Genomic DNA, 24,051 nt, shown 5'->3' with positions numbered 1-24,051 from the left:
GAAGTATACAGATGTTCCCCTACACCTGTGGGGGACACATTTCAGCCACCGCCACTCCATGGATAAGGTTCCCCTGTATCCACAGTTTAAATATTGCTGTAATGCTCCGTTCCCCCCCCCAAGCCTATTACCTTATATTTTCCTTTTCATTAGGGGTTTATAATGCTAGTTATTCGTGCTTCGATTCACTGCTGAAACAGAGACGCCTGCGTTGGCTTGGTCATGTCGTGAGAATGGATGATGGCCGGATCCCAAAGGATCTCCTCTATGGAGAACTCGTGCAAGGAAAGCGCCCTACAGGTAGACCACAGCTGCGATACAAGGACATCTGCAAGAGGGATCTGAAGGCCTTAGGGATGGACCTCAACAAGTGGGAAACCCTGGCCTCTGAGCGGCCCGCTTGGAGGCAGGCTGTGCAGCATGGCCTTTCCCAGTTTGAAGAGACACTTGGCCAACAGTCTGAGGCAAAGAGGCAAAGAAGGAAGGCCCACAGCCAGGGAGACAGACCAGGGACAGACTGCACTTGCTCCCGGTGTGGAAGGGATTGTCACTCCCGGATTGGCCTTTTCAGCCACACTAGACGCTGTTCCAGAACCACCTTTCAGAGCGCGATACCAGAGTCTTTCGAGACTGAAGGTTGCCAATACAAAAATATTCGTGCTTCTTTCCATATACAATGAATTTTTTTAAGAATCATTTTTATCTATTGCTTTTTTTTTTTTAAAGAGTCCTACACAATCTACACATGCAGGAAATCAAACAGAAAGGCTGAGCAAACGCACCTGTACACGAAAGGGCCTCGCTGAGCCAGTTCTGGCTTGGCTCCTTTCAGGACATCTTTCGAATTCAGCACCTCGAACATATAGACGGAGAAGTAGAATGGGACTGGAATGTCTTTCCACATTTTGAAAATGATGGTGTCGGGTTTCAATACCAGGTGCTGGGGTGAAAAAGCAAAGGCGGCATTAAAGTATGGGCTGAAATACAGGACATGGCGGTGCTTCTTCAACTCCACCCCCAAGAACCCGCAGGTTGTAGCCGAGAGACAGGGTCCGTACGCCAACAGGCAGCTCAGGTGACAAATCTACTTCTTACAAGGACAAAAGGTAATGTCTGAAACCCACAACAGATCCAAGCTCGAAGAAGTTTTTTAAATGACAAATTGTGTAGTGAGCATTTTATATTCTCCTTCTTTCTAGAAGCTGGTGGGGATTAATCGCTGCAGGACAAGACCTTCTCTCTCTCGCTCTCTCTCACTCTCTGGACCGGGAACAGGGAGAATCCACTGCGTCCAAGCGCAACTCAGTTTGGAAGTCTGCACACCTGCCCAGAAAGACAAGCAAGGACCCCCAGGGAACTTGGCACTCCACCGGCATGCATCTGTCTTCTCCACCCTTGATTCAAGCCAGTCTCAGCACATGGCTAACATCCAACCACGATGCCTAAAAATATACTTGTCTTCCCAGCTATGCATTTTCTCCAAGGGAGCGCACGAGCCAGCATTTGCAGCCTTGTTCCAATTAGGGCACTTCTATTAGTGTACTTGGGGAAAGGACTGCACGTCTCCAAGGAAATCCACTATCCCCCTGCGAAATCAGGCCATCCTTCTGAGAGCTCAAGCACACACTTCAGTTCTAAAATACAGGTGGTTAAACCCACCCTTGTACTCTACATAGTTGACGGTAGCTTCAAGTAAGATTTTCAATCCCCACATTTCTGTCTGACTGGGGAAAAAGGTCAACCCACAGCAGTAATTCATTCAGAGATCAAGGTGGCTCCCCTCTGTAGATGGGTGCTTTCAGCTCACCAGAGTGTCCACTTATTTATTTCTCCTGGGGCACACACAAATTTGGAGCAAATCAGACAGCCTCCAAGGGCAGGAATGGGGCATCAGAGCCTGCCTCAGAGGGCTTTATCTTGCTTGTTATTAAGCTTTTGGCAGACAATTACCCAACACCCCTCTTCCAATATTGGGGTACCATCTTTCCACGGAGACTGCTAATCAATGAAACCGATTTTGACAGAGCAAGGAAGAGGATGTTGCCATACAATACATTGTTTGTCCTGGAGAATCTGTTCATGAGTAAACAAGTAAAGGCTGATTACTTGATGAGCTTATAAGCTTATTGCTACCTGAATCAATACTTGCCTTGGAAACCTCCCATCTAGAGCAAATTGCATACTATACTATAATAGCTCTTAAGTTGAAAAAGAGAGCCCCATTCCCTCACCATGATCTGGTTTGCCTCCCCACCCCCTCCATCTACAGGGGCAAATACACCAGGACCAAGGGCATGATTCCATCTAATCAGACCATCCACTGAATAATCCACATCTAATCAGACCAACCACTGAATAATCAAATACTGCCCAATGAGGACCAAGCATTGCAATGCCAAAATCCAGGCACCTTAAGAGGCAGGTCTGGGGAAGCAGGTCAAGCATGGGCTGAACATAACCAGCAGTTTCACTCTTAGAATCTCTCTCTCTTTTTTTTTATTTGGAAGACTGAGGTCTTGTGGCAACTGATGCACAAACAGGAAGAGCTTGTGCTGATGTTGCCAAAGTTGGCAGATCAAGTGCTGAGCTTGTGACACAACATCGCACACAGCTGGGGACATGAAGCCTGGCTCTAGAAGCCATGCTTCTCCCATGATCAGAAGTTCTCTGCTTGTCCTGGAATTCTGCTTTGTGCCACTGCCAATGGTGAAGGCAAGGTCAGCTTGGGACTGTTTAATAGGCTCTGTTTAACAGGCTGTGCCTCTCCGAGCATTTCAGACAGGAATTTTTCTCTACCCTACCAGAAGCTATCAGAGATTGAACCCAGGAACCTTCTGCGTGCAGAATAGAGAATCATTTCATAGTCACAAACACAAGTGGCTTTAGAACTATTTACTTTACAAAGGAAATCTACATATTTTGTGTGTGTACTTCTAGGCCGACACGTATGCAATTTTATATTAAAAATTGCTTAATTTGTGTGGTTCATTCATTTTAAGCGTGCATTTTGATTGCTTTCCATTCTACTATTGCAGTGGTTCTCAAATTTTTTAGCACCAGGACCCATGCTTTAGAATGACAATCTGTCAGGACGCATAAGAAGTTATGTCATGGCCAGAACTGACATCATCGAGCAGGAAAATTTTAACACCCCCCCCCCCCAATACGACAAAATAAAATATAAGTAAATTAAAATTTTACAATAAATTTTAAAAATTATTCAAAATAAAGGAGAACCCTCCGAACCTTCCAACTGTACTATGAAGATTTAATTATTATTATTATTATTAACAGTATTTATATACCGCTTTTCAGCTAAAAGTTCACAAAGCGGTTTACAGAGAAAAATCAAATAACTAAATGGCTCCCTGTCCCAAAAGGGCTCACAATCTAAACAGATGCCAAGGAATACCAGCAGACAGCCACTAGAACAGACAGTGCTGGGGTGAGGTGGGCCAGTTACTCTCCCCCTGCTAAAAAAAGGAGCACCCACTTGAAAAAGTGCCTCTTACCCAATTAGCAGGGGTTAAAGTCTATAATAATTTAAAGTCTATAATAAATTTAATTTACATCTCAGAGATTCTACAAACCTTGGCTCACTGTGAACCTGGGGCCCAGCAAACAATGTTTCCAATTGGGCCCTATGGATCCTGCTACATTTGTATTTGTTCACGCCATACATCTTACAGAAGCATTTTAAAATTTTAAGCATCACTGAACCTCAACACAAAAGAGCAGCCTATTGGATCCAGTCCAAGGGGGACTCATTTAGTCCAGCATTCTGTTTCCCAATGCAGCCAACAAGTGGGACAACCACAAGCCCAGTCATCAGTGACATGAAAATAAAAAATAAAAAATCCTATCAAGGCCTAAGAAAAACATATCATTCATGAGAATGCATGGCCCACTAGGAACACTGGGAACCTGAGATAACACTGTCCAAGAGCTACACACCCTGTGCTGTTCCAATACAAGGTGTACAAACAGATAAACACTAGGATCGTTCTCAGCATCTGTAACACCACAATCCCCACAGCTTCGTTATGCTAATTTAAGAGCTGTAACCTTGGGCTAAGTGAACCTCTGTGTCAGAAAACCAAACTCTGTTGGAGACACGCACAGGGCTGTTGCTCAACTGAAGAGCTCTTTGTGGATCAAGTGAGTGTACTGAATAAAGTAGATCTTCATGAAACTAAAATGACAGCCCTAAGAAATACACACACACCTACCTAAAAATAAAATACACAACACAGTTGGAGTGGAGATGCATGGGATTCATCCTGTTACTATACTGTTCTGTCTTTGAGAGATGAAAAAAATACTCTTAAATGAAACAGAAGGGGCATTCCCTCCAGTGTAACAATTAAGGGAGACTTTCCAGCACTGGGATAGCAGTACCAATGGGACGTGTGCTGCATCCTGCAGTTGGGTGTCACTCACAGAGGCCTCCTCAAAGTAAGGGAATGTTTGTTCCCTTACCTTGGAGCTGCATTGCCCTGATGTCAGTGCTGGAAAGCACTGACATAAGGGGTTAGGATTGTGCCCTAACTCAGTAGTTCCCAAACTATGAGGCGTGGCTCCCCAGGGAGCCAAGGAAACCAGAACTGCATTCCCAGAACATTGGTGAGATGCTTCATATCCACCTTTTGCATCAACTATGAGGAACCACACCTTAAAAGTACCTTGCAGTCACTGTCACTAAGAATGTGCAACGTCAAGCTGCAGCCTAGGCTTCTCCTGTTTACCCTCCCTCCCTCCGATTCCTCCACTGTGTCAACATCTAGACTGTACCTTTCAGGACACAAACCCAACCCTTTGTACACCACATGATCCTGCTGACAATGAAGATGTCCACTTTCAAAAAATCTTGTGACACCAAAAGCCCTTTACTAAACTTAGCAGCCGTGTGATAAGAAATCAGGTGCTTTAGAGGATGGGTAACTGGTTAAGGAACAGGAAGCAGAGATTAGGAATAAACAGCGGAGGAACATGAGGTCCTCCAAGTTGTCTGGACAACTTATTCAAAAACAATCTAGAGTTAGGGGTAAAAACCCAACTTCATATACATATGTATATACTATACATATATAGTATAGTGGAAAGCTCAATGGAAACAGAGTCCCAGTGTGCCATAGTGGTGAAGAGGGCAAATGCCGTGCTAGGAGTCATTAGGAGGGGGACTGAGAATATGTCTGCCAATACTATAATGTCCCTACATAACTTCATATTTGGAGATTGCAGTATTCCAGGATATTCGAGATTTGGGACACTGTCCAGTTGGAAAAGATGCAAGAGAGACCCAACTGGAAACGGCTTTTGCCAGGCCCCAGGTTCACAGCCAAGGTCTGCAGAATCTTAGAGACATCAATGAAAAGTGTTACTGATTTTCTATCTCTGTGGTAGAATGGAAAGCAATCAACATGTGTCCTTAACGGAAGCCTACAAGTAAACAATGTGTAGATTACCTTTGAAAAGTAAGTAGCTGCAAAACCACATGTTTTCATGTCCCTGAAATGATTCAGTTAAAATATTAAATTTTTTTTTCCTTTTTACCCAAGAGTGGGGGACACTTAGGCACAGGACCCAGCTGGCTTAAACCTGGGTTGTGGGTTTTAGTCACAATGACTATGTGCTACCTCCAGCTTCAGAAGAACATTGCCACAGAATCCCACAGCAGGAGAGAGGGACTTTCTTTATTGCTCGTGGGCTTCTAGAAGCGGCTGGTGGGGCACAGTGGAAAAGATGGCCTGATCCAGGAGGATGTTTCCAAAGCATATTAATGGCTGCTGGACAAATCATTATTTCTGTGATTCCTCACTCTTCAAGCCCCCCCCACCATGTTATTCCCCATCACCATGCCAAACAGTAGCACAAGCTTCAATCTGACAACATACCCTATCCTCTTTTGACCTGCCTGCGCTAAGCATCCAGGGAAGTATGAAGGAGAAAGGTCAGGTTAAGTTAAGAGGAGATTAGAGAAAACAATCCTGAACAGGACCCTGGAATGTTTTCCTGAGGTCGTCTCCCTCTGTAGCCTGGTCACTGTTTTGCTGTGCAAGTTCTCATCACCGCCAGCTCAAAAAAAAATCACCGGTTCTTCCTTTTCCTCTCCTCTACAAGGAGAGGAGGAAAAGCTGCTTAGCTGCATGGTGGGGCAAAGGGGTAAGAGGTGCCAGTTCCAACAGTTGTAGAGCTTTGCAGTGGCATAGCTAGAGGGGGTGTGGGCCACACCGGGTGACACGCACGGGAAAAATACTGTACAAACTATTACTCCTCATTCCCTGCCCTACCTCGATGAGTTCCCATCGTTGCTAGGTGGCAGGGGACGGAGGCTCTGCAGAATTTGTGGAATTCTAGTGGATGCTGTTGCACTCTTCAAATACTTGAAAGACTGCCATATGGAAGAAGGGACAAATTTGTTTTCCCCTGAGAATAGGACTAGATCCAAACTGCAAGAAAGGAGAGTCCGGTTGGACGTCAGGAGGAAATCCTTGGCAGTGGAACAGATTGCCGTGGGAGGTGGTGGATTTCCCCCTCCCCACTGGATTCAATAGGCACCTGCTAGTCATGTTGGGAGGGTTTCCTGCTACAGGCAGGGGTTGGACTAAATGACCTTGTGGGTCCCTTCCAACTCTATGATATATGAATGGAAGGCCTATTGAGAAACTTGGGTAGGCACACTCAGTTTTGGCATTCAGATTTTCCACTGCTCACCAAAACACCAAATTATCCAAGAGCTGGTGGAATGGCAATTAGACAGCACTAGCGGGCAAGCTGTTATCATTCCCCACCACCACCACCACCATCAGCCACACTATCTAAAATCACAGTATGTTAGATCTGGGACATTAAAGGCCATTGAGTCTAATTCCCTGCTCAGTGAAAGCAACTGCTACATCATTTCTGTTGGGCGGCCGGCCGGCCGGCCAGCCTCTTACATTAGTAGTTCTACAGCCCATCCCTCTTTTGGAAGCTCATCTTGGCTCCTGGTCAGAGTTAAATAATACAACCAAAGTCCAACAACAGGTCATCTGAAACAAGAATGTCAAGTACACACACACAATGCCAGCTAGGCTATCTTGTAAGATACCATCAAAATTTATGATGGTATGAGAACACTCCTTTTTTTAATGTTGTACAATGCTCTTCCACAAACGACTGGCTCGGTCTGAAGGCCAAATGGGTGGACATAGAACATCAGCTAATTGCCAGTTAATATATATACTGTCACTGGGCAAGTGGGATTGTCAGTCCAGTTCCCATCAGAGGGGCTTATAGTAGTTCTGCAACCTTCAGCTTCCTATTTTGCAGAAGGCTAAAAAAAAAAGTGACTAGTCCTCATTAATTTGACCCTCTCCTATGTTCACTATAAGGGCAACCCGTACCCCAGGCTTCCAAAACCAAGATGTGCAATAGCCAATAGGCTATCTAGCAACCTGCATTACACAGCCACCCTGAAGTCACCAGATCAAGGACAGGCATCAAAGCCTGAGGTCATCCTAAGTTGCAATCAAGTACCTTCCCTTTGACTCAGGGAAAGTCAATTTTTACCTCCAGCAAAGGTATAGGTGGTTCAACACAGCCATTCCTGCAACCAGGAAGCCCATTTCTTTGGTTACACCTACCTCCTAACCTCGCCTCTGCACTGTGTTCTTGTTGTCCCCCTCGCAAAGGGTAGGGTCCAGGCTACCACTCAGTCACTTATTTTCTACATTTTTATACTGCCCTTCCTCTAAGGAGCTCAGGGGTGGTGTCCACGGTTCCTCCCCTCCTTTGGCCCTCACAACCCTGCAAGGTAGGTGAGATTGAGAGAGAGTGACTGGCTCAAGGTCACCCAGGAAGCTTTGTGGCCAAGTGAGGATTTAAGCCTTCCAGTTCTCAGGCCAGCTCCCAAACCACTACACAGTCCTGGCTCTCACTACCTTTGTACTGGACACCCCACAATAAACTGCACAGCCGCATATCACTTGCTATCCCGTGACGTATGACTGCTCCCTCCCAGCCACTGGCATAACCAATAGTAGAATCACACACACACTTCAAAAGAGGAGGACTTCTCTGGAACAAGCCTGGGGCAGAAAAATTCCACAAGAAGTTACAATGGGGCACCGTGACACTCGCTCAGAAATTAATTCCATTCAGAAGTCCCCAGCTGGACAGGCATCTAAACTCACCAAAACTTTTGGCACACTAAATATTAAACACAGTGCGGTCAAGGAGCTGATCTTTGTCTCTCTCCTAGCCAGGATCTCTGGGCAATCCACCAAAATCAACTGGTGGGAACAAAACCAGGACAGCCAGGGGAAAGTGCTGCTTGTACTCTGGGCAACTAACCCAGCACCACCTGCTACTCTGGAATAAGGCAATGTCAGCAGCTCAAGTGACGTTAAGTGGGGATTAGACACCTTAAGGACAGGTGGATACTATAGGGCAGTCATAAGCTTATTAAGCATACTGAAGGAACCTTCAGCTCCAGGGGTAGTCTACCTCTCCAGATACTGGGAGTTGGCTGCAGCGATGAGCTCCATTTGTGGAGATTCCCAGAGGCATCTGGTTGGCCAGCTGTGGGCGCTGGGATACTGGACTAGACAGACCCCTGCTCGCATCTAGACAGGTGGTTCTAAGGCTCTGATTTCAGCATCAAACCTTTGTTAGGTGCACAAGAGCAGAGGATTCTCAGTTTTTATTTTGGCACCAAGTCTTTGCTAGGCACACAGGAGCAGAGCATTCCCGGTTCTGATTTTGTTTTTATTTGGCACCAAACCTTTGCTAGGTGCACAGGAGCAGAGCATCCCTGGTTTGGGCACCAAACTTTTGTTAAGTGCACAGGAGCAGAGCATCTCCCCTTGCCCAATCAGTTGGCACCCCTATCATTAAGTCTCTATCCGCAGCTGTTAGCCTGAGCAGGGAAAGGGAAGATGCTTCCAGGCTGCACGCCTAGGAAACGCAGGGGCTGATTTTGGGGGGGGGGGCACCGCTGTTCAGACCCTGCTTGGGGGGGGGCGCTTCCAGGTCGCTAGAGCTCAATGGGGCGGAATAAGCCGCTCCCCCCCTGCCCTGCGCCCCACCGCCTACCTTGCTCACTTGGTCCTTGATCAGCCAGGGCGCCACCAGCACCACCACCACCCCGAGGGCGACACAGGTCAGGCCGGCCAGCGCCAAGCCCAGGGCCGCTCGGCGGGGCTTATGGTTGCTGCTGCTGCTGCCCCCAGCCATGGTGTTGCACGCCCGGGACCTGCAAGAGCAGCGGCCGCCCCGATCGCCCTCATTTAGGCTCTCCCTCGCCCGCACCGCCCGCTCTTTGCACCGCCCCTGCTGGGGAGGCGCCTGGGCTGGGAGGGCGAGCCGCGCCTGAGTCAGGACGCCCAGGGCTGGGGCTGGGCGCCTGCCTACTCAGCAGGCAGTCCCATTAGAGGCAATGGGCCTTACTCCCAGGAAGGCGTGGAGAGGCTGGCAGCCCAGGCATGTCTACTCAGGAGTCAGCCCCATTACTATAGTCAGGACTCCCAGGAAAGTGTGGAGAGGACTGTAGAGCTGAGTTAGCTCCTTGATTCAAGAGGCATCCTGTTAAGGGAGACACATGCAGTGTTGGGGTGTTAGAAGCCCCGCCCTGCTGGCTCAGGCCACCGGCAACAACGCCCCTTTAGTGTTGGCCCCCTGCCTCTGGGAAGCCCAGAACCTTTGTCCCACCCACCACCACTAGGCATCCAGGGCTGTACCATCTCTGACTAGGGTGACCAGATCCAAAGGGGTACAGGGTGCCTCTACCTTTAACGGAGGAAATTTGGGCAGGCGCAGCTTTTGAAGCCCTTCCATGTTGGGCTCCACCTGCCCAAATTCCGACCCACCCCCCCCTTTGGATCGGGTAACTCGACCTCTGACCCCCAGGTCGTGGCAAATTGCTGGCAGCAGGACGGGGTCTCCTCCCTGACTGTGTTTCAGCCCCCTATACAATAATGGTGCAGCCGTGGGTTCCGCAGATCCTATGTGTCACCTCTCTCCAGTGTCAGGGCTCGGTTCTGGAACAGATGAAGTTCCAAGAGCACCTCTGAGCATGTACAGAGCACATCCATACTACTATTGAGTAGCCACTGCCAGCACAGACATATTCCCTCTGAACTTCCTGAAAAATGTTTATCTGTGCAAGGTAAAGTGACATCTACACACACACACACACACACACAACAGTCACATCGTTGCACAGTACCGTGTGACCTTCCTCCAAAGATTTGTGGTGTTCCCAAATGATCTGGAAGCACCAGACAGCACTTTGAAATAACTTGGCACATGATGGGGATTTCAGTCACAGGATCTTCTACCAAGGCTGTTGAGGTCTGAACCCAGGAAACCACTCAGGTCCTGTGCACAGGAGGGAATGCAACAAACGCTGTGGTGAATAGACTGTGTGTAGCTAGTAACCGGGTAGATGGGACTCGTCAGCCTAGGAAGGCAGCTCATCTAAGAGAAGGAAACTCTGACCTCAAACCTCCACTGCCTTGTGGCTACATCCAGTTATGGAAAAGGCTTCAGGAGTCAACCTCAAGGCAAAATCCAGAGCCGGAGTCCCTGAGGCAGTTCATGGCTGAACACAGTCACGTTCTGGCAACTCCTGCGACACCGCTGGAACCAACCGTATTGGCCTTTGCCTTTCCATTGGACCATTCCAGCAACGTGGAGAGGGGGGATATGCTGCATGGGTAACAGCCTATCCTCCATACCTTCTTTACCCAGGCTTTGCGCACTGGAGAGGACACTCCAACTTCGCCATACGGCGTCGGCACAACACGGGAAGCAGCAGTTTACTGGTTATAAGTCTTTGCTCGATTGGCGTAGAGCATGACGCCAGGGGCTGCTTCCGACGGTGGGAGAGACAGACTGCACTTGCTCCCGGTGTGGAAGGGATTGTCACTCCTGAATTGGCCTTTTCAGCCACACTAGACACTGTGCCAGAACCACCTTTCAGAGCGCGATACCATAGTCTTTCGAGACTGAAGGTTGCCAATACAATACAAAAGCTAGTAACAAGTAGCAGCTGTTCCTGATTGCTGACTCTGTGCAGCTGATTGTGGGTGTGCCTTGTGCATATAACAAGGCTGCAGACAAACACTCAACGGTGGGTGAGTGTGTAGGGTGGTGTTAAGGAATAGGAATCAGGATGCTGTATATGTGTGTTGCTGTATGATTGACCAGTGTTGCTGTAAATATCCTTGTATATAATATACCTTGGTGATGGAACCTAACTCTCGTGTCAAGTGCTTCTTTGCCTTCTGAGAGACTGCCTTGGACATCAGCCTCTGTTGCGCTGCCATTTGTTTTTTGCTCTTCTGGAGACTCCTACACTCCACCCCTAAACCTCCCACAACAAAGGCAAACATGGGAAGCAGCCTTTGTTCTTTGGGGAAGGGAATGAAGCCAGTCTAAAACTTCGCTCTTGTCTCAGCCAAGATGATGCAGGTAGGTCAGCCTAACCGCTCCCAGGTCTGTGCCACATTCCTAAGAACATCCCTACTGGATCAGGCCAAAGGCCCAGCTCATCCAGCTTCTTGTATCTCACAGTGGCCCCACCTGATGCCGCAGAGAGCATGCAAGACAACTGCACCCTGTTGCCACTCCCTTGAATCTGGTGTTCTGGAGTAACCGACTTCCCAGGAGGTTGTAGATGCCCACCATGGCTAGTAATCTGCACTGGACACTTTTCCTCCCCGTCTGTCCAATCCCCTTGGACAAGGGGTCAACACCAAAGGGGCGTTGTTGTCAGTGGTCTGAGCCAGTGGGGCTCTTTCTGGCTGAGGCACCTGCATCCTAGATGGCCAACCCCACCATGTCTCCGTTAAGGAGGCAACGCAAAGCAGAATGCCAGTCGAAGATGCATGTATGAAAGGACAATCTTTGAGAGCATGCCCCACACAGGGCACTATTTATTGCACTTCTATCTCATTTCCTCCACAGTAGCACCGAAGGCGGTGTATGTGTGGTTGCCAGGTTCTAACCAGATCCTTGCTGACTGGGGTATGTGCCCTCAAGACCCCAGCTTGAGGTTTCAGACTGTTCCTGGGAACACCATGGCAGACACTGATGGTGCTAAAATGTGGTTTGAAGACATTCGCTCCCACTAACAGAGGTGAACAATTCTATGTTCTGTGAGCCAGTGCTGCTGGGTCATCTTCGGATAACTCAGCCCAGCCAAGAATGGCCCTGGATTGGGTCATTATGTGCCACTGTTTATCAGAGGTCTCTTTTATCTCCTGCATGTGGTCTGCATTCCTGGTGTTTGTTGGGTGGTAACTCTGAGTTAGTTGATAATGCAAAAATGGCTGGGCCACCTGCACGTCAGGCTACAATGTCTAAAGGTTTCCACTTTATGATCTTCTGTACATAAAGCACCCATAAGTCTTGTCAGGGCAGCAGGGGAGGATAGCCCTTGCTTTCCCGATAGTAGAGCGGCCCGGGAGCACAGTGCAACAGCACAAGAAGCAGGTGATCCCAAACAGAGCCAAAGAAGCAGATATAGGCTTGTTTGTTACAGAAGCAGGTATTGGTAAAGGAGCAGGCAGAAGAGTAGTCAGTCAAACGGTCCAGAAGTCAGGGATACAGAGAGGCACAGTCCAAGTCACAGAACAAACCAGCATCACACAGAAACACACCATAAACTCCATCATAGCAACCCACATCTGGTGTCTGTTCTTGCCCCCATATATACTGGGGCCAGCCAATCAGAATGGGCAACCTCATAGTCACAAGGCAGTCTTATGACCCACTCTTGGCTGTCTAGTGGTGCCTTGCACCACTCCACCATAGCCTATGTGACTCTGCACACATCTCCCCAGGTCACATGGCTCCTACCTAACACAGGTGCAGTTGATTGCTAATCATACACATACACAGTGCAGCTGTTCCTTTACTTGCATTTCTTACCGGCCTGGACATCCAAGTTCCCTCCTGCCAAATCCTGGCTTATAATAATTCAGGGCCTGAGATGCTAAAGGCCTGACAAGCCTTCAGCAAATATCAGGGTTCAGGATGTTCTGAGGTTGGTCTCTTATCTTCCACGCCTAACCTCATAGGATTCCTGTGAGAACATATGAAGATAACCTGAGATTATGCTCTGAGCTCCTGGGAGATGCCTATGGCTGAACTCAGTACATTCTGCATACAAACATATGCCTCCCCCCATCACTGAACCATAAGCCCTTCTCACAGGAAGGTCTTGGGACCGGTAATTAGATGTGGGGATAGAACTATTTAAAATATACATTGATTTCATAAACAAATGGAGGCCTTTTATAAGAAGCATATTAACAATCCCAGGAATAAGGTTCCAATTAGGATAATGAAACAGACTACCGTGTCACCTAGAGGGATTGCACCACTCACTTTCAGACTCACTGACAGCCTCTCCCTGACATTGAATCTGTAATGATAGTATTACACTATACTGTTACCTCTTTGGTGTCGATTTTTCAAATAAAATTTGGAAAACATTTTTGTTTTTAAATCCACATACTTGCTGCTTCACATTCCATGAGACCAACTCCTTACCCTATGCACTTCCAATCTAGAAGAGGCACAAGGAAAACAGGAAGCAGTTAAACAATCTTAAGTTATTGTGGCTGGATACCACCATGGGGGAGGGGCATATACACTTCTTAAGCCTTTACAGAAAAGGTGGGTTTTGAGGAGAGATTCAAAGTGGTTTGGCAGTTGAAGATCATCACAATACGCTCTCATTAAATCAAGAGCAGGATATTTATATGCAGTAAAAGAGATTGAGATATCCTCATTGTTTTTCAATTTCCTCTAATCACATGCAGAAGTATTCCTGAATGGCAGGTTACAAAATTAAAGCTACTGGGGAAAGGCAGGCAAAACTCACAGGCATTCACCATGGCAGTCCAGCATGGAAAAGGCCAGTGACAAGCTTGGGGCTGATGTTGTATGCACACCATTCCCACAACCCACACATCCCCTTCTCATAACAAAATGCTGACAACAGGTTGCCTCTGCTTATCTCGCAATTTCTCCTCCTGGCATTTTAGGGTGTAATGGGAATAGCAGCACTATGATTATGCTTGTGTGGGTTACCCAAGCCTGCCTGTTGAAACCACCCTTCCTTGTGGCAACCTGACTACACATTATAGGGCATGCTCAGGGATAAGCCTCCATAATGCCTTAAAGCAGCTGCAAGTTTGTCACTGGAAGATTAGTGCCAAACAGTATTAGAGCTAAAGGCCCATACTATACACTAGCTATTAAGGGCAGAACATGCCAATCCTTTAGCTGGCCAACAGTATACTCCTATATGTTTACTACAAAGCCCCACTATGTTCAAGGGAGCTTACTCCCAAGTAGGTCTATAGGATTGTACCCTCAGTGAGGGTAACAGAAAACCATTCATGATGGGATGGACTGCTTCCCTGGAGGTGGAACAATCTTGAGGATATGTTGCAACAGACCAGGACTATATCACCTTAAACATGAGCAGCTACCATTCCCAACATTTTTACACAGAAAGCTTTAGTTCAGAGATCCCAGAACAGTTTATTAAGCAGTACTCATCTATGGATAAATGTGTGTATCATACATACAGGATACGTTCACCCTAGACTTAACTAGGCTGACATACTGGCCCAAAAGGGAAGCCCTGCTGTGGCTATCCCATACCTAGCTACCCGATGTTTCTTTCATTAACCAAGCTGCCACACAGGGTCACAGCATTCTGTGTGCATACTTGAGCTTTAAAAAGAAATCACACCGAGTCAGTTTTCAGCTGAACTGAGCACAGCCAGCCAAGCAAGGCTACTGTTGAAACCACCTGTGGTAGTGCACCTTATTCCAGCTTATACTGTTTCAATATCAAATCAATATTGTCAAAATTATTTCAATATTTTTGACAGCTTTTCATGGTTTGTCAGAATACCTACTGGCAACTTGGAATACCAGACAGCTTCCTCCACAACAGCCTCAACCCCCTCCTAACCCTACTGGACTCACCACAGCTGTGAGCCAAGGCAGCGTGCCACACTGTTGGCTGCCTTCCTTGGTTGTCTGCAGAATTCTGATCAATTTCATAGCAGTGATCTAGCTTTCCTAGATTAGCTCACTCACCAATGTATGGCATACTTGCAGTTCCAAAGAAGCTTTTAATAGAAACAGCTGCCTCCATTCTGCTCTACTTGCTACATACAATTCAACACTTGTTGAATCAGCACCTGTTAAGACAGAAGCCCAAATCGATATTCACTAAGTAGCAAGGACATGATGTAGACAATCTGAGTTTTTAATCTGTGTAAACTTTGTAAGACAAGAACATAACATTTTTGAAAGTTATGCAAGAACTACAGACATCCTTGCAGAAAGTTAAGATTTTTACTGGGTTACAGGTTGTGTAGAGGTGGCCGTTAAACATGGTCTTGAACAGTTCAGTGTTAACTACTTAAAGTCTGACAATAGCAGCTTTCAAGTTATGCACTAAGATGAGTCTTACTCTTATAGATCACCAACTCTTTTCCTTCCAATTCTGGCTACATTTTGCACTACAAAACAAGCTACTATGTTACCAGTACTGTCACCAGCGGGCATAGGAAGGGAATTATGTTTATTCATAGGCAGGATGTTATGTTCATACCATCTCAAAATAGGATTGAAGACAGACAAGGGAGTTTGGGAATGCAACAGCTTTATTGAAACAAAGTGCAGTTCAGGTTTAATTGTGTGGTGGGAAGCAAGCAACCAACAACTTTAGATGCCACCCCTCAGGCGCAGAACCAGGTGCAGAGTGGACTCCTTCTGGATGTTGTAGTCAGACAGGGTGCGGCCATCTTCCAGCTGCTTGCCCGCAAAGATGAGCCTCTGCTGGTCTGGGGGGATGCCCTCCTTGTCCTGGATTTTGGCCTTCACATTCTCAATGGTGTCGCTGGGCTCCACCTCCAGGGTGATGGTCTTGCCGGTCAGAGTCTTCACAAAGATCTGCATGCCACCCCTCAGGCGCAGAACCAGGTGCAGAGTGGACTCCTTCTGGATGTTGTAGTCAGACAGGGTGCGGCCATCTTCCAGCTGCTTGCCCGCAAAGATGAGCCTCTGCTGGTCTGGGGGGATGCCCTCCTTGTCCTGGATCTTGGCCTTCACGTTCTCAATGGTGTCACTGGGCTCCACCTCCAGGGTGATGGTCTTGCCGGTCAGGGTCTTCACAAAGATCTGCATGCCACCCCTCAGGCGCAGAACCAGGTGCAGAGTGGACTCCTTCTGGATGTTGTAGTCAGACAGGGTGCGGCCATCTTCCAGCTGCTTGCCCGCAAAGATGAGCCTCTGCTGGTCTGGGGGGATGCCCTCCTTGTCCTGGATTTTGGCCTTCACATTCTCAATGGTGTCGCTGGGCTCCACCTCCAGGGTGATGGTCTTGCCGGTCAGGGTCTTCACAAAGATCTGCATGCCACCCCTCAGGCGCAGAACCAGGTGCAGAGTGGACTCCTTCTGGATGTTGTAGTCAGACAGGGTGCGGCCATCTTCCAGCTGCTTGCCCGCAAAGATGAGCCTCTGCTGGTCTGGGGGGATGCCCTCCTTGTCCTGGATTTTGGCCTTCACATTCTCAATGGTGTCGCTGGGCTCCACCTCCAGGGTGATGGTCTTGCCGGTCAGGGTCTTCACAAAGATCTGCATGCCACCCCTCAGGCGCAGAACCAGGTGCAGAGTGGACTCCTTCTGGATGTTGTAGTCAGACAGGGTGCGGCCATCTTCCAGCTGCTTGCCCGCAAAGATGAGCCTCTGCTGGTCTGGGGGGATGCCCTCCTTGTCCTGGATCTTGGCCTTCACATTCTCAATGGTGTCGCTGGGCTCCACCTCCAAGGTGATGGTCTTGCCGGTCAGGGTCTTCACAAAGATCTGCATTTTTTCTGCAAGTTGGGGGGAGGGGAAGCAAAGACAAGCAGAGAGCACACGCTTCGTTAGATGAAACCAGTATTTGTGCATCTCCAAGTAAATAAAAGACAAACATACCCCAAATACACAAAGCTCATCTATAAAAGCAGCAGAGGGGACTAGGGCAGCATCACTGCCTCCGCAGCCCTGCTCAGTACAGTGAAGCCACTCACTTCCTCTAGGGGCACCTACAGCAGCAGCGCCTCCTTCCCCCTCCTGGCCAGAGAGCAAGAAAAAGGCAGGGCCAGACCTCGCTCCAGTCTGCAGGGACGTCGGTGACGTCACAAAGACCTGGTGTGTGACGCGCGCGCGCGCACTGAGAGTCTCTGTAGCCAACTTCGGGGGCGTGGCCAGCGGCCTCCACTCTAGGGGAAGCGGCTGTGACGTCACTAAGACCGGCTGCGTGCCGCCCATGCGTACTGAGAAGCAGCACCGCGTTCCCCTCCAGCCGCTTTTGGGGGCGGGGCCAGCGCACCCCCCCGTCGCCTACAGGGGAGGCGGCGGCAAAAAGCGCATGCGCACTAAGAGGCTGCGCCGAAATCGCTCCCCCTGCCCGGCGGCCATCTTGGATCGCGGTCCCGCTGAGGGGAGAAACGGAAGCGAGAAAGACGCCCCCCCGCCGCAACTACCGCTTAAATAACGATAATCTCGCGAAAATTCAAAGTCCCCCTTCACAAAGGCGGCCTCCGAGCCCCTTAAAGGCCCCTCAAGCCGCCCCCTCCCCTCAAGGCGGTACCTCCACGCAAAGCAGCGCCTGAGGAAAATAAAGGTGCCTCAGGTTTCAGCAGCGCAGCACTCACCACAGGGCTCAGCCACTCCAGGCAGACACAATGATGCAATTAACAGAGGGGACAAGTTCTATCTAGCCCAGGCCACCACAGACCGCCTTTTATATAGTTCTCCTCACAGGCGATCGCTCCGCCCAGAAAATAGGGCGCGACGGACTACTTTCAGCAGTGCGCATGCGCATCGCTGCCGCGGGGCCGGAGCAGCCTATCAAGTCCTGAGGCAGACAGGATTGACGCGCGAACGGTCCCGCCCCCCTCCGCGCGGAAGGACAAAACTCCTTCAAAAGCGGTGGAGTGAGAAAAACGGTTGAAAAGGGGGGAGGGGGAGCGCAGTGACGGAAGTGACGGTTGAAAGTGGGAGGGGGAGGCTGAGGAGCGGATTGACGTCACTGACGGTTGACAGGAGGGAGGGGGATATTAAGAAGTGGAGTGACAGAAGTGACGGTTGAGAAGGGGGGAGGGGGAATTGAAGGGAGGGGCTGAGGGGAAAACCTGGACTGGAGTCTCTCACTTGCTGACCTGGAGTGGAAGGAAGAGGACCCTCAGAAATAATTAAATAAATAAATGAGCCATATTATTAAACATAAAAAAAGATGTTGGGGGGATAAAAAAGCTTCCCTCTCTTGCCTCACACTTTTCAACCCACATTAAAATTGATTTATTTATATAATAAACACGAGGAACCCAAATACATGTGTATAGAGCAGTGGTTTCCAAACTTTATAGCACTGGGACCCACTTTCTCTCTCTCTCAGGACCCACCAGCAGTGATGTCATTCACCTGAGAGTGATGTCATGGCCAGGAGTGACATCATCAAGCAGGAAAGTTTTTCTCACACAGGGACCCCACTTTCTCAGAATGACAATCTGTCAGGACCCAGCGGCAGTGATGTCATTCACCTGAGAGTGATGTCATGGCCGAGAGTGACATCATCAAGCAGGAACGTTTTTCACTCACTCACACACACACAACCACTTTCTTCGAATGACAATCTGTCAGGACCCACCAGTGGTGATGTCATGACCGGAGGTGACATTATCAAGCTGGAAGAGTTTTAACAATCCTACTCACACTTACCCAGGAGTAAGTCCCATTGACTATCATTGTTAGAAACATTTCCATAGTAGCCTGTTCAAAGTAGAGATCTGTCACATTTCCCCCCCAATGCAGTCACATGCCCTGGTAGCATCAAGTCTAATATATTAAAAATAAAATATTGAAATGAATGGGGACCCACTAGAAATTGGCTCCGGACCCACAGTTTGAGAAACATTGCTAAAGGATGCATAACAGTGCATTCTGTTATTTGCCCTTAACACTTCTAAGGCATGTCACTTTTTAATTGCCTCAAGCCCTGGGGCCTTCCAAAAATCAGAGGCTGTAGCTGTTAATGACCCTGCAGTAGCCTTGGCAGGATTTTGCAAACTCACGACCTTGTGAAGAGCTCAGCTGTTGACAAGGTAGCCTGGCAAGCTGTACCTTTCCAAGGTCGCTCTTTTGCAAGGTAGCCTTGCAAACTGCAGGATTTGCAAACTCATGACCTTGCAAAGAGCTCAGCTTGCAAGCATGTATCAATAAAGGGAGTGTAATGTTTCAGGGTCCTTTTTCAGATTATAAATACAATATTTCTTTCTAGATCTTCTGTTTTTAAACTCTGGTGGGTCCCCATAAAGTGTCATAAAAAAAAAAAAAATTGGGTCCCAGTGCTGAAAGTGTGGGAGCCACTGCAGCCAGTGTAGAGATGCAATGAGATGAAAGACTAAAAATACTTGGAGATGCCGGGGATTGAACCCGGGGCCTCATACATGCAAAGCATGCGCTCTACCACTGAGCTACATCCCCTCCTATGTAGCTTTTCTCCTCCTGCAATATGTTCTAGCACAGAAAGAGACGCACTCATATGGTGCACAGTGAAACCCTGTTTCCAAGCCTTGGGCATCCAGAATGCAAAAGATCAGGGCTACAGGAGATCAGGGGCGCCCCCTTCCAGGGCTGCACTTGGTGGAAAGGGAGCAAGCCATGGGGAGATCAGGCTTGCAAAGCCTGATCCTGCCCCATAGGGTCCCTTCCTTTGCATGCCCTGCTAAGGCACCAGGACTGCTGAGCAATCAGAGTGCATTGCAAGCTGAATTTTGCAACAGAGCCAAAAAAGACAGCCTGCATTTCAATCAAAACCAGGCTTTTCATGGTTTATTTTTTTTAAATAATTCAAATGCATGCATTTTAAGATTTGATACACTTAAAAGGATCAGCCTCCCCGTCGGGGAATCGAACCCCGGTCTCCCGCGTGACAGGCGGGGATACTTACCACTATACTAACGAGGAACAGCCTTGCAACACTCTCCAAAAGACGTCACTTCAGAGACTATACTAAGGCTTCCCAGCCATTGATTACCGTACGTTTCCTATAACTCGCGGCTAAAGGGTTCCAGTACCGTAAACCCCCTATATAACTCGCGTCAAGAATTAGAGTTCCCAAATTAGACAGGCGTGGAAGCCAAAACTGCTCCCAGGAACAGCTGATTGACCTCTGACTACAAGTCTAATTATGCCATTTTGTGAAGGTGCCAATGACTTGCTTTGATTTTGGGAATCCATTTAATTCATGCAAACCTCTGCAAAAGAAAAGAGGGAGATTTCTATTATGTCATTCATTTTTAGGGAGGCTTGCAAAGATTTGCAAGGGAAGGGGCTTTTTGCAGTGAGGAGAAGGAGCTTTGCAATAATAATAATAATAATAATAATAATAATAATAATAATAGCCACTGCTATTGGGTGCAATGAATTCTTCCTGCGCTTCAGGGAACTGGGGAAGTGGTGATCACAGAATGTTGGAGCTGGAGGGGGTCTTAGTCCAACCCTTAAGAAGTTTTGCAAGGTCTAAACTGCATCATTTGAGGATGGCTCCAGGGAGCCCCCTCCCATCCTAGAGCTGGAGGGGGCTTTAGATGTCATCTAGTCCAATCCTAAAGAAGTTTTACAAGGTCTAAACTGCATCATTTTAGGATGGATCCAAGGAGCCCACCCATGTTGGAGCTGAAGGAGCCTTTAATGTCATCCAACCCTAAAGGAATTTTGCAAACTCTAAAACAGCATCAAATGTCATTTGAGGAGGGACCCAAGGAGCCCTCCCTTCTTCAATGCAGCATCAGAGTATTGCATGGAGGGGTGAGTGGGTATATGCCTTTCTGCTAAATAATAAAATGTAGTTGCACTCATTTGGTGCTAGACAGATTTTATCCCTTTATTGTCCTGAGGTTCCTTCACAGCTGATTTAAAAAAAAATCCATGTAAGGAGAAATCTAGCACATCAGGGAGAAAGGTCCCATCTCAACCTTTTGTCCTAGTTTTCTACTTGCAGAGGTGTTTTTTGTTTTTTTTTCCCAATCTGGAGAGTGCCAGCCCAAGACCTCCTGATGCTAGAGGAACTGTGCAAAATCCTAGGTGCAAACTTGATGGAGAGAAAATGACATTCAGGCTGCAAATCATATATGCACCTGAGAGTCAGCTCCAATTCGTGAGACTTACTTACTCCTAGGATTGTATTGTTAGGAAACAGGCAGCAGACCCCAACAAAAGACCTGCCGAAACCCGGGATCGAACCAGGGACCTTTAGATCTTCAGTCTAACGCTCTCCCAACTGAGCTATTTCGGCTGATGATAAACCCTGCTCCTGTCCAGCAATACTGTAATGGTGCCAAAAGCATTTATTGCTCCTGGGCAATCATTCAACCTCGTTCTGCTTCCTCTGATCTGAACACACACAATTAAAAAGCAAATCCAGTCACAGGTTATTAAGAGCAGGTGAAATAAAAAACAAACCACAATGGGGGTGAAACTGACTAGGTGCCTCATAATTTTGCTAAAACAGTGGTTCCCAAACTAATTGCCCTGCAAAGAGCTCAGCTCCTGCAGTTTGCAAGGACTTCAGCTCCTGCAGTTTGCAAGACTGTGTAAATCTAGGGAGATAAGTGTCTGGGCATCTTTTTTTCTGCTTATTATTTATTATTATTTCTTGTAAATAAAAAAAATATTTCTTTCTAAAAATTATCTCAAAGCAGGAACTTCTGGATCCAGCACTTTTGGATGTACTCTTGCTTTGCATGGAAGAAAAGATGCAGCAGGAACAGAGACCAAAAGGTTGGTTGATACCATTGGAGGACAGTGAATGGGCTTTACTCCCTGATCCCAGGAAGCAGATGGATCCACTCACTGACCATTAGTCAGTAAAGAGCTGCTTGCTTGTCTAAAACGATCAGCCTCCCCGTCGGGGAATCGAACCCCGGTCTCCCGCGTGACAGGCGGGGATACTTACCACTATACTAACGAGGAAGTGCTTACTCCAGCTTTCCAAAACACTTCCCATAAAAGTAAGCATGCATTTTCATGCTCTGAGCTTCAGCCTTTCCAGGAAGGATCTGGATTGCAAAGATCCAGGAAGGATCTAATGGCAAAGATCAGCCCTTCCAGGAAGGATCTCAAAAATCCAGGAAGGATCTAATGGCAAAGAACAGCCCTTCCAGGAAGGATCTGGATTGCAAAAATCCAGGAAGGATCTAATGGCAAAGATCAGCCCTTCCAGGAAGGATCTGGATTGCAAAGATCCAGGAAGGATCTAATGGCAAAGATCAGCCCTTCCAGGAAGGATCTCAAAAATCCAGGAAGGATCTAATGGCAAAGATCAGCCCTTCCAGGAAGGATCTGGATTGCAAAAATCCAGGAAGGATCTAATGGCAAAGATCAGCCCTTCCAGGAAGGATCTGGATTGCAAAGATCCAGGAAGGATCTAATGGCAAAAATCAGCCCTTCCAGGAAGGATCTCAAAAATCCAGGAAGGATCTAATGGCAAAGAACAGCCCTTCCAGGAAGGATCTGGGCTGATCATCTCATTGCAAAGATCCTTTGTCCTTACTCAATCCCTTTTGCCCACCCTCTCCTTGGTGTTATTGCAGAGAAAAGCACTGCAGGCATTGGAATGAATTTCAAGTCCATTTCAGGCTGTTGCTCTTTGGTCCTGCAAACATGAGTGCTTCATGTCCCAGGAGGGGTTGGATTCCTTGCAGGGATCTTGCCTGTGGCTATTGCAAAGCCTGTTTTCGTTTGCAGGGTCCAAACAGCAGGATCTATTAAGAGAACACCAGGCTTTTTATTTGCAAGACTGGAAAAAAAAAAAATCAGCTTTGCAATAAAAGCATAGCTTGGAATATGCTTGTTGAAGCATGGTGGCCAGCCAGGGGATGTAGCTCAGTGGTAGAGCGCATGCTTTGCATGTATGAGGCCCCGGGTTCAATCCCCGGCATCTCCACTTTTTGCTCCCACTTGGTTGCACAAAAAAAAAACAACATGTCTTCGGAATGACACATGTGAACAGGACATTTTTGCAGCAAAGGCTGAATCTTTTCTTCCATGCAAAGCAGCAATATGTGCACAAGGGGTCCCAAAGTGCTGGAAGGTGGGAGCCAGAGAAGGGGAAGCTTCTTTTGCAATGTGGCTAAGGGGAGTTCTTGCTGAGATGACTTCCCAAGAGCCAATGTGGCTGCTGGTCTCCTCTCAGAGAACATCCACCGGGTGCAATGGAGACAGACAGCCACCCAAGGATGGCAGAGTCTGGCACCAGCTGTATCTCCCTCACATCAGGCCCAGCTGGGCTGGGTTGTTGTCAATTTCAGGCTGTCCGTCTTTGATCTCCTGTTGTCAACTGGGCAACGCAAACTCATCCACTGCCCCCATTCCAGGGGTGTCAAACCGAAGGCCCACGGTCCGAATGTGGCCCCCCTGGAAGCAATTTATCCACCCCCCCATTATAACTGGGCTCTCCCAGCTTGATCATTGGGCTCTCTCATATCTTGGAAATATGAACAAGATTGGTACATTTTCCGTCATTTGCAGCGAATGAATTTCAAGGTGAGAACAAAGTGCTTACTTCTGGCCATCATCTGCTCAATGATGTCACTTCCTGCTTAATGATGTCACTTCCGGCCCTCAGCAGGCACCACGGATGCTAACTTTGGCCTTCCATATGAAACGCATTCAACCAGCCTGCTGCAGTAGCTCAAAAGAGATATCTGATAGTATTGCACATATATTGCACTACCTACACAACCGATAGCTTACTTCACATGCTATCATGGTACACCCACGCTGCTGTCCTAGAAAAACCAGGCAGTTCATACCCTGATAATGGTCCTGATGCAATCAAGGTTCATGGTGTTTTCCAAGAAAAGGCAGGACAAATGCAAGATCAGAGAGAGAGAGAGTGGGAGATAAGAATTTATTAGTGCTTTAGCAACTGGGCAGAAACCCTACTTGGAAGCCTTCATCCTTGGCAAAATGCATGGGAACATCACT

General features: G+C 47.8%; 2 protein-coding genes and 5 non-coding genes across 7 annotated transcripts in view; 1 reads left to right on the top strand and 6 right to left on the bottom strand.

Annotated features, from left to right (window-relative positions):
• The window catches only part of SCARB1 (scavenger receptor class B member 1), a 42,238-nt gene extending 32,963 nt beyond the window's left edge, over positions 1-9,275 (bottom strand). The window contains exons 1-2 of the mRNA XM_066609558.1: positions 9,076-9,275; positions 783-940 (exon numbers count right to left, since the gene is read on the bottom strand). Coding sequence (XP_066465655.1) covers positions 783-940; positions 9,076-9,216 — 299 coding nt within the window. The 5' untranslated portion in view covers positions 9,217-9,275. The remainder of the gene's footprint in view (positions 1-782; positions 941-9,075) is intronic.
• A 6,384-nt stretch (positions 9,276-15,659) lies between these two features.
• On the bottom strand, positions 15,660-17,820 carry UBC (ubiquitin C). The gene is made up of 2 exons (XM_066609641.1): positions 17,715-17,820; positions 15,660-16,889 (listed from the first exon to the last, which is right to left on the bottom strand). Exon 2 carries the CDS (start codon positions 16,882-16,884, stop codon positions 15,739-15,741), a length of 1,146 nt encoding a protein of 381 aa, XP_066465738.1. The 5' UTR covers positions 16,885-16,889; positions 17,715-17,820; the 3' UTR covers positions 15,660-15,738.
• A 1,653-nt stretch (positions 17,821-19,473) lies between these two features.
• TRNAA-UGC (transfer RNA alanine (anticodon UGC)) lies at positions 19,474-19,545 on the bottom strand. Its single transcript has one exon. It is a non-coding gene; the product is annotated as a tRNA-Ala (tRNA).
• Positions 19,546-19,956: 411 nt separating this feature from the next.
• Positions 19,957-20,028, bottom strand: TRNAD-GUC (transfer RNA aspartic acid (anticodon GUC)). The gene has a single exon. It is a non-coding gene; the product is annotated as a tRNA-Asp (tRNA).
• Positions 20,029-21,285: 1,257 nt separating this feature from the next.
• On the bottom strand, positions 21,286-21,358 carry TRNAF-GAA (transfer RNA phenylalanine (anticodon GAA)). The gene has a single exon. It is a non-coding gene; the product is annotated as a tRNA-Phe (tRNA).
• A 605-nt stretch (positions 21,359-21,963) lies between these two features.
• Positions 21,964-22,035, bottom strand: TRNAD-GUC (transfer RNA aspartic acid (anticodon GUC)). The gene has a single exon. It is a non-coding gene; the product is annotated as a tRNA-Asp (tRNA).
• Positions 22,036-22,936: 901 nt separating this feature from the next.
• Positions 22,937-23,008, top strand: TRNAA-UGC (transfer RNA alanine (anticodon UGC)). Its single transcript has one exon. It is a non-coding gene; the product is annotated as a tRNA-Ala (tRNA).
• Positions 23,009-24,051: the final 1,043 nt, after the last annotated feature.

The sequence above is a fragment of the Tiliqua scincoides genome, chromosome 14 (assembly GCF_035046505.1).
Source record: "Tiliqua scincoides isolate rTilSci1 chromosome 14, rTilSci1.hap2, whole genome shotgun sequence".
Taxonomy (NCBI): Eukaryota; Metazoa; Chordata; class Lepidosauria; order Squamata; family Scincidae; genus Tiliqua; species Tiliqua scincoides.
Note: the sequence above shows the minus strand (reverse complement) of the source record. Positions and strands in the feature narration are given on the sequence as shown.

Bases quoted from the DNA above. Each gene is read 5' to 3' on its own strand.
- UBC (XM_066609641.1), bottom strand. From the start codon at position 16,884: ATGCAGATCTTTGTGAAGACCCTGACCGGCAAGACCATCACCTTGGAG.